This window comes from Polistes canadensis, unplaced genomic scaffold (genome assembly GCF_001313835.1).
Source record: "Polistes canadensis isolate GaletaPanama2010 unplaced genomic scaffold, ASM131383v1 scaffold_241, whole genome shotgun sequence".
Taxonomy (NCBI): domain Eukaryota; kingdom Metazoa; phylum Arthropoda; class Insecta; order Hymenoptera; family Vespidae; genus Polistes; species Polistes canadensis.
In genome coordinates this window covers 101,939-111,777 of record NW_014569788.1, presented here as the reverse complement: position 1 = coordinate 111,777, position 9,839 = coordinate 101,939, and the positions used below count along the sequence as shown (strand labels likewise).

General features: G+C 32.2%; 1 protein-coding gene across 1 annotated transcript; it reads left to right on the top strand.

The window, feature by feature from the left end:
* The first annotated feature begins 4,456 nt into the window (after positions 1–4,456).
* Positions 4,457–9,654, top strand: LOC106790476 (putative mediator of RNA polymerase II transcription subunit 26). The gene is made up of 6 exons (XM_014755403.1): positions 4,457–4,549; positions 5,175–5,792; positions 5,874–7,139; positions 7,222–8,137; positions 8,201–9,393; positions 9,445–9,654. The coding sequence occupies exons 1-6, from the start codon at positions 4,457–4,459 to the stop codon at positions 9,652–9,654; spliced, it is 4,296 nt and encodes a 1,431-aa protein (XP_014610889.1).
* The last annotated feature ends 185 nt before the right edge of the window (positions 9,655–9,839 follow it).

Sequence of the window (9,839 nt, the reverse complement as noted above, 5' to 3'; positions counted from 1 at the left end):
AATATATATATTTTTTGTTTTCATACGTACATTATGTAATTTGATTTTATTTTTTTTCTTCTTCTTGGTTGTATCGTAGTAATATTAAAATCGATTAATTTTAAAATACATTTGTATAGAAAAATTAAAGAATTGTTAATTAATTTAAAAAAACAAAAGATGTTATATATATATTTGAATCAAGAAATGTTGTAACAATTCCTGTACAATTCAAATAAAAAGTATTATTATTCGAGATATGAAAAGAGAGAGAGAAAGAGAGAAGTGGTTTTATAGTAAAAATGTAACAAAAAAAAAAAATTAAAAAAAGAAAAACAAGGACGAGAAACGTTTAAACGAGTTCGAATAAATTCTAACACGGAAATGTGGACTCTTAAGTGAGAGGTAGAGATATCAAATTTTTCAAAAGAACTTGTTATTACTGCTTTGCTTAACAGCCTGTTACGTCGTCGACTACTTATTTCTGACATTATCTTTTTCTTTTTCTTTTTTTTATTTATTATTATTATTATTTCTCATTTGCATCTCTCTATCTTTATCTTTATCTTTTTCATCTATTTCTCTCATTTTTTTTTCCTTCCTTTTTTCCTCTTTCGCATGTGTTAGTCTCTCGTATTAAAAGTCTCGCGTTGTGACGAAAGGGGGGAAATAAAAAAGAAAGGCAAGAAAAAAAAAAAAGAAAAGAAGGAAAAAAAAAGAAAAGCCATTAGAAGCGAAAAGTCGAACGAGAGATTCCTAGCTCGGTTGCTCTCGAGCTTTCCAAAGTACGCATTTATGTTCGTGGTTAATGAAATTCTCGAGTCCATTACGCGTAAAATTTCAGATATGTGCGTGCTTTCACTTTATACATATTTCGATAAAAAAGGATAGAAATATCATCCCCATTCCTCCCACCCCCACCCCCCTCTCGTCCTTTTTAATTTATTATAATATTTCTTTTCCTGTTTTGTGTTTTCGGTTACGCGTTATGTCCGTTATTTTTTTTTATTTTTTTTTTAATTCGTTTGTTTCGCTACAAAAAAAAAATGTTTAGAAAGAATCAACGATTCGTATATATTAAACAACTTGATTATATATGAATATATATATATATATGTTTTATTTGAGAACTATTCTTTTAGTTACATTAACAAAAAAAAAAAGAAAAGAAAAGAAGAAAAACAAACACACGTTACATTTTATAGACAATAAAAGTAAAGAATAATAGTGGCCATTTAATCGTAAAACTATCGAGAAAATATTTTCATACCTTTATTGAGATATCTGTAATAACATAATCGTAAATTTTTTATTTTATGTTCTCTTTCCTCGTTTTTTATTTATTTATTTTTTCTTTTATTACCCTCTCCCGTAATCTTCGAATAATTTTTTTTTCCCGCGAAATCGCGATCGTAACGCTCGGAACGGAAGGATTTATCGTACGAGCTATAACGAAAGAGAGACAGAGAGAGAGAGAGAGAGATTGAGCGAATAAATGTACATCTGTATGAGATAAAGAAGGATAGGAAGATAGAGAGAGAGAGAGAGAGATAGATAGATAGATAGATAGAAACCAACGTCCACGGGGGATGCACGCTTTTAAATAATTAACTCGTACGGGATACCGAGTTGAAATTTGAATGCGCCCGGCCATATTGATTTTCCGTCTAGAACCGTCGATTTTGCGCGCATAGACGGCGCCACTGTCGTCAAACGAATCAACAATTTTATTACGCATGCGCCTGGTAGACATTTTGTTCTTATCTTTTTCATTTCGTTTCGTTTCATTTCATTTCAGTTCATTTCTTTTCTTTTTTAATTTCTCCTTTCCTTCCTCGTGTTTCCATTTTTCCTCTTTGTTCTCTTAAAAGCTCATAAAAAGAAAAAGAAAAAAAATGGAAAAAGGTTAACACGAAAGAAAATTGAAACTTTAACAAAGGCACGTTTTACGAAGGGGTAAACAAATTTTTCTCTGTGTAAATCTACGTGGAATTACTAATCGATTCTAAACTCTTTTATTATTCTATCAGAATGAATGTAAAAAGAAAACGGAAAAAGGTATAAGTAAAGTGAAAAATAAAGGGAAACACGGACGGAAATCGAAGTAATATTTTATTGTAGTTTGAAATAAAAATGGCGGCGTAGTTTGAATTTTTGTTTCGTAACGAAAGTACGTGATAGTTTGAAATCGAGAATGTTTTCAAATTCCAAATAAAGATCTTCGCTAAATTTGAGTTTCTTTTATTTTATTAACGTTTTTATACTTTTTTAATAATTAATCGCAATACTTTAAAATGGCATGTTTAAAAGCTTTAAATAAAAATAAGCGAGAGCTTTTGGGGTTGTTAATTTTATAATGAAAGCAAGATAATACTTAAAAATCGAATACCTTAGAGTAAATAAATATGCTATAGAGGTACTTAGGTTTATTATTCTTTTATAATGAACGAACAATACTCTAAAAGCTTCGTTCAAATAATGCAAGAGTAAATTATTAGATGTCCGAAGGTGTATATATATGTACCTATTGTTGAATTAAAAAAAAAAAAAAGAAAAAAAGAAGAAGAAAAATAATTAAATTATTATTTGTTAAAAGTCGTTCTCCAACATATGACGTAACTGGAGAACTATTCATCAGGGAAATGACGTATTGTAAATTCGTCTCAGAGATGTGTTCAAGTCGTAGATCAATTTGGATGGTGGTTGGTTGGTCGTTCGTCATATCGGAAGTGACGTAATTTAAAACAAAACAAAAAAAATAAATAAATATATCACAACGACGAAAATATAAATATCTTTCTTCTTATTGTTCTGTACAAAAAAACGAAAATGTTTTAATCTGTGTTCGAAAGGATAAGGAAATCGTGTAAAACAATGAGCATAAAACTTTCCCTTTACGAACTCTCGTAACAAAAGTTAGGTATAGTAATTCCTCGTATCACGCGCGGTTTGTTTCTCCTTTCGCTAGCGAACCTAAACGATTTCTGTATATATATATATATTATAATACTTCGTAGTTCGACGAAATGATAACTGACATTTAAACTGATACGCATAGACTAATTTGTGAAAGGATTCGAACGAGATAATACATAGGAATTCGAACATACTAATTTTCATTTAATGACCATTCTCTTTGATGAGACTATTGTTGCACATACACACACATCAAAGATGATTACAATCCTAATATCGATCAAGAACGAAGAAGATGATCAACATTTATTCGATTTGAATATTCATTTATTATTTTCATTGAAATTAATTTATACTTTACAATTTATATCAAAAATTTGACCAATCAATCATACTTTATCTTAAAATATAATACTTCATAATTAATTTCATTTTGATTAACATCGAAGTAAGATCATCAATCATCTTTCCATTTTAATTATTGATTTTCGTCAAACATTTCTTAGTTCATCTATTCTCTATCACGAATTTTAATCATTTTTATACTTTACGAATCTGTTAATATTCTTTTAGATTACATTTAATTTCTATATTAATTAGAAATTAGTTATTCACAAAAAATGTGTAATATACGAACTTTAATATCGAACGAGTTTAATGAATAAATATAAATGCGTAAGTGGTGTTAATGGTAAAAGGTGAAATTCTTTCTACTTTCTGGATTTCGTTATTACTTCGCGAAAGAACATATACATACATACATACATATATACATATACATAACCGAGAAACCAAGTTGCGGAAACGACCCTAAAAATGATGGTGATAGATGTCCGACAACATCGTAGTAGACTTTCTATCTTTCCTTTCTCCCTGTATCATAATTCTGATAGAAAAAATTAAAATCAACTCTTCTCCTAGTTTCATAAAGGATCTATATATATATATGTGTGTATATACTATTTACTAAAAAAAAACACCTTCGATCTATATAAATTTTCTCTAGTCTTTATCATCCTGTTCCGCTTTCCACGATATACTTTCCATTAGAAATTAACCCTGACTTTTTCAAACTTTCGATTAAACTTCTATTTAACCAGTTAATCCTTAATGCGAATAAATATACGAGATACACATACACAAACATATATATATATATTAACATGTATATCATTTTCTATTACAGAATACTCGAATAAATGATCACATGGTCTGCCACGATGTCTTCGTTGACACAGATATCAAAATGTAAGTGTTGCTTTTTCTATCTTTAACGAAATATTTTCAAATATTTGTACCATTGATTCATATAATAAATACTAACATTATTTTACGATCGATTATATTATTGTGATAAATTTTTTTTCATCTAATAATGCATAATTTATATATCTAAAATCATATAAATAATATATTAATAATTATTTGTTGTATTTAAAATATATTAAGCATTAAATAATTGTAATTGTGATTGAAAAAGTTAAAGAGATTCAACAACAATACAAAAATTATTGTATAGATTTTATTACGCGCTTGAAATATCATAGTTAATCTTAAGAAAATGATTTGTTATAATTTAGATGTCCTCGCAACGTGGTTGTTGACCACGGTTGGAGCGATTACCGTGTCCATAGACCGTTCTGACATTAAAACTGTAAGTACATTACTATTTATTAAATTATCGTGAAAGTATACTTACACGAGTACATATACAAAATGTTAAAGAAATGTATAATCTGTTTGTTGAAAATATTTCAATGAATTTTACACCAAAGCGTAAATATAAAATATTAAATTAATAAAAAATATAAAATATATACACGCAACGAAATGATATTCTTCTTTTCTTTTTTTTTTTCTTATTAAGCACGTCTCGTTCGAATAAAAAAAAAAAACAAATATTCTTAACACGTAAATTGTTCAATTATTTGTGTTTAATACTTCGACTAGATTTTTCATCACGACTGTATTTATTATACACTTCGATCCCAATCCAATTCCATTTCTCCAAGACCATGATTCTCTGAATACTATATTTTTGTATCGATCACATATTTAATAATTTTCATATTACCTCATAATTCAATTCAATAACTACTGTGTCATTCACAACGTGGAAGTAAAAGTAGATATACTTACTCTATTACACACACACACACACGCATATATATATTTTCTTCAAACGGTGAAACTTTAAATCGATGTTATTATTTAAATCACAAATAAAAAGAAAATAACAAAATAAAAAAGAAGGAATATATTTGTATGTTGTCAAACAGTCACCAACACGATCGTCAATGATTGCAAACGGATGGAGACCATTGGCTAACGGATATGAAGATTCAATCGGTACAAACGTCCAACCGGCTGTTAATCATCTCGATAGAAATTTACAACAACCGCATCCTGTATTAAGTAAACTTCAGGAACACATGTTAGCATCGGAAAAACATAAACCCCATCGTAATAATAAAAACAAACATGGTGGTACTTCGTCGTCGTCGTCGACGTCATCTCATCAGGATTATAATCCACCTAGTATACTTGGAAGTTTTACAGTATTTGGTAACGCCGCTGCTAAAGCTCGCGGTGAAGCTCAAAAAGTTTCCCAACAGCAAAAACAACAACAAGGTCACGTTAATACTAACGTTAACAAATACGTTGGATCGGAAACGCGAGAATATACTTTTTTGATACCACCACCTAAGGATGTTTATCGTTTCGAGCATCCCGAACCACCACGTAAAGTTATTAGAGACAACAGTTATTCCATAGTTAATGATTTTTTGAGACAACCTGCTTACGTACCACCACAGGTACATCAAGTTATACCCGACGCAGTTAGAGCTGCAACTTATTTTATCAAAGGATACACATCAACAGTTAATCCAACTCAAGTAACGTCAGGTGGTAAAAATAGACCATATTCTTCTTCTTCTTCATCTTCTTCTTCATCGTCATCTTCTTCCTCTTTCTTCAATGGTTATTCCGGTGTTCCACAAATACTTCAACCACCCCGACACCCAGCTAAACCGTTCGAATCGTTAAAGATTTCAGGTAACGCGAAACCATATCTACAAGGACCTAATTCAGATTTAAGCAGTGATTTTGTTAAAGATGATAGAATAACCGAACATAAACGTCGCCCAAATTATGAAAGATATCAACCATCGCAAATTCATAGCCATCATCAATCTGGTAACTTTTATACTCAAGTTAATCATCCGACAAATCATTACAAAACATCTTACGAGAGGGATCCGGCATTTCTCGTTCACGAGAGTCACGAGCTCAGTTTCGTCACGCCATCATCGATTTATAACGAATACAACAACAACAATAATAATAATTTCAGACCTTCCATACCTTATGACACGTTGTTACCACCCGAAGTTTATTCAACTTCAACTATCGGTACATCGTCAACTACGGTTTCACCACATATTCAAGAAACATCTTCGAAATATTTCAATTCGAATGACGTCCTACGCGAGGATGAGTATTATAAAAATGTTCAAAGTACTACCATCAAACAACCCGATAATACTCTACCAAGTTCAGGTATTACCAATACCTATTACGTATCCGAACAACAGGATTTAACTCCCCCACCTCAATCCTGGCCCATACAGAAAAGTAAATATACATCGGATATAAACGAAGTATTACCCAGAGTAAATCCACCAAACAAATTTAGTCCCGACGTTATACAACCAAGTCAGCTTCCGCAAGTTCCAAAGATGGTATACGTGAGACCTCAAGTACAGCAATATCAGAGTTCGATCGTGCCGAGTCAGCAGGAATACGAAACACCGGAGAGTATATCATTGAAACATTTCAACGAGCAACAGTTTATCATCCAACAACAGCTTGTCCAACGTGATAGAGAACGTTTGGCTGAACAGGAACGTCAGCAACAATTGGAAATCGAACGACAACAGCAAGAGGAATTAAAGAAACATCAAGATGAATTAGAAAAATTAATCAAACAACAAAAGGAGAAGGAGAAGGAGGAGGAGGAGAAGAAACAAGAACAACAACGGCAACAAAGTGCCAACGATGGATATTCCGTTGAGAAAAATATTACCGAACAAATTGAATTCTCGAAAATTGTTAACGGACAAACACCATACACTGTACAATTTTCGCAATACGAAATCCCCCGAGTAACATCTTCCCAATCGCCAATTCATTACAACGAACAAAATACTTTCGAAGATAATAACAAGTCCCATGGGTCCCAGGTAATTAATTGAACATTAGATTAATTTTAAATCGTATTTTTCGTATCAATTGAATATTTATACTTTTGTTTATTTCTTATAGATTCAACAACCGGAAGCGGCAATAGTACCGTTGAAAACAAGCTTTGAAAATCAACAATATCAAACGCAATTTGATTATAATCAACATCAAGAACAACAGCAACAATTTAATAATTATCAAGAAGAATTGAATAATCCACAACAGGAGTATGTTAATTATCGAGAAACCGAGTTACAATCTCCGAAACAACAAAAACCATTGTCGCGTGATCTACTTAGAAGAAAGAAACCTGTAACAACTATGAATAGTGTAGGTTACGAAAATGGAATAACGACTGAAGTACCAACTCAACAACCGGAAACATTGATTCCTTATACTTTCCCTGTCGAAGAATTGCCAACGCATACAACGGCATCCCCAGAACCCATAACATTCCCAAGTTCTGTAAGTACAACTTCGAGATCGAGAACTCGTAGGCCAGGAGGATCATCGGGAGGACAACGTAGAAGACGCCCTTCAACGACCACTCCAGAACCCGTTACTATACCCGGAGGAGAATACTATGAAAAGTACGATGAACAGCAGGAGCAACAGCTTGATCCCTCGAGACGAAGGCGTATAAAACCGAGCCAACAAACTAACAACGAGGAAACGCATTTGGAAAGACGACCGAACATAAGGAAACGTCCTGGTAATCGGATCAGAGTTAACCACGGTGAACCCTACGAAGCCGAGATTGTTACGGAGATTATTCAAACACCGGTGAACAACTTAAGGGATAACACCGAACAACAACAACATTCGGAGAAATATGTCGATGATAACAGATATACTTCTAATTTACCTAACAATCAGTATTACGATTATACGTCACCCGTTTCCCAATACACCGATGATCACCGAGATGACACTACTGAGGTTATTCAATCAGAATATCCAACCGAATTAACGAGAAATAATAATGACAAATCTCATAGTAATAATCATAATTATCATCATCATCATCAACATCATCATCATAGACAGAATAATAATAATAATAATCCTAACGTTGTCACAAATATACCTCTCGAGGACTTATTCGTTAAAACAGATGGTTATTATTTCGATAAAGATGCAACTACATCACCTACGACTTCAAGCAGTACCACGACACCGACAACTACGACCACGACGACGACAACAACACCATCACCATCACCACCACCACCACCACAATCATCACCACCACCTACGACAACATCGATCGTTAAAACTGTTACACAATCTTCTCACGTTTCCTCAACAACGTCAAGACTTAAAATCCGACCAATGAGATTTGGCAATACAACAAGGCCAAGATTTAGTATTAAAGATTATAAAACACGAATGGATTATAAGAACAGATTGGCGCAAACATCTACTACCGAACCAACGCAGACAACTCAATCTAAACAAAGACACTCAAGTTTCAAATCTCAAGCAAATAATCAACAACAAAACAATGAATATTCAAATAAGGAAAGCACCGGTAGATACAAATACATGTCAAGAACTAATCACAGAACTACTACGATAACTCCGATTAATGAATCGGAAAATAATTTCGATGAACCGAATTTTACATCGTCGTCGACAACCGAACGACCAATCAGTAGATTCATTCCTAAAAGAAGACCGATCAATAGTAATCTTTATCGTAGTAGAATTTCTAGTACTACGAGTAATCCAAATCGATCCAAACAACAGCAACAACAAGTTGACAGTGAAAACAATTCGAAATCTAGTACGGTTAGATCGGAAAACGTTTTCTCATCGTCGATAAGACGAAGACCAATTAACAAAAACAGACAATCGACGTATAAGGAATCAAACAATTCTAATAATAATAATAATAATAATAAGGAAGAATTGGCAACGGAAATGGCAGCTGAAGAGACCAGTTTTTATTCGGCCGTAACAACATCGGCCTCGTCGATTGGACAAACGACGCATGATATCATCCTTGAAAAAAATCAATCGGAATCATCGAATAATCCTACAATGAAATTGCATTCCGATGAAATTAACGATCATACTAAAGAAGAAAATCAATCAACGATGACAACGATTAAAGAACAAAACGAAACCACCTCGATAATTCCAATGAAAATCATGGATGACGTTGTTGAGAAAAAAATTCTTGTAGAAAATAATAATGACGATACGAAGAAAGATGATGGAAAACTTTTGGAAATTTCAACGCATTTCGATGTACCCAACAATAAAAATAACAATAATAATAATAATAATAATAATAATAATAATGACGACGACGAGGCAGAATTATTTGCTAAAGCATCTCAAAGTGTTGCAGATTTAACAAGTTCAGCTTCGGCACTTTATGATAAGCCTGGCATGTTCAAGGCTGTCTCACCTGAGAGTAGAGTAGTCTCACCTCATTTTAAAATCACCACGGATGAACCTACTTTACCAATCGAGGCATTCTTTCAGGAAATATCTAAAAAAAATTAAATAAGGAAAAAAGAAAATATTTCATTATTTCTTTAGAAATTAACAACACACATAACATATATATATATATATATATATATATATATATATGGTCGACATTTAATAGAAAGTGTTAATAAAAGAAAAAGATAGAAAGATAGATAAATAGATGGTTAGATGATGGATGGATAGATCTAAAAGGAAAA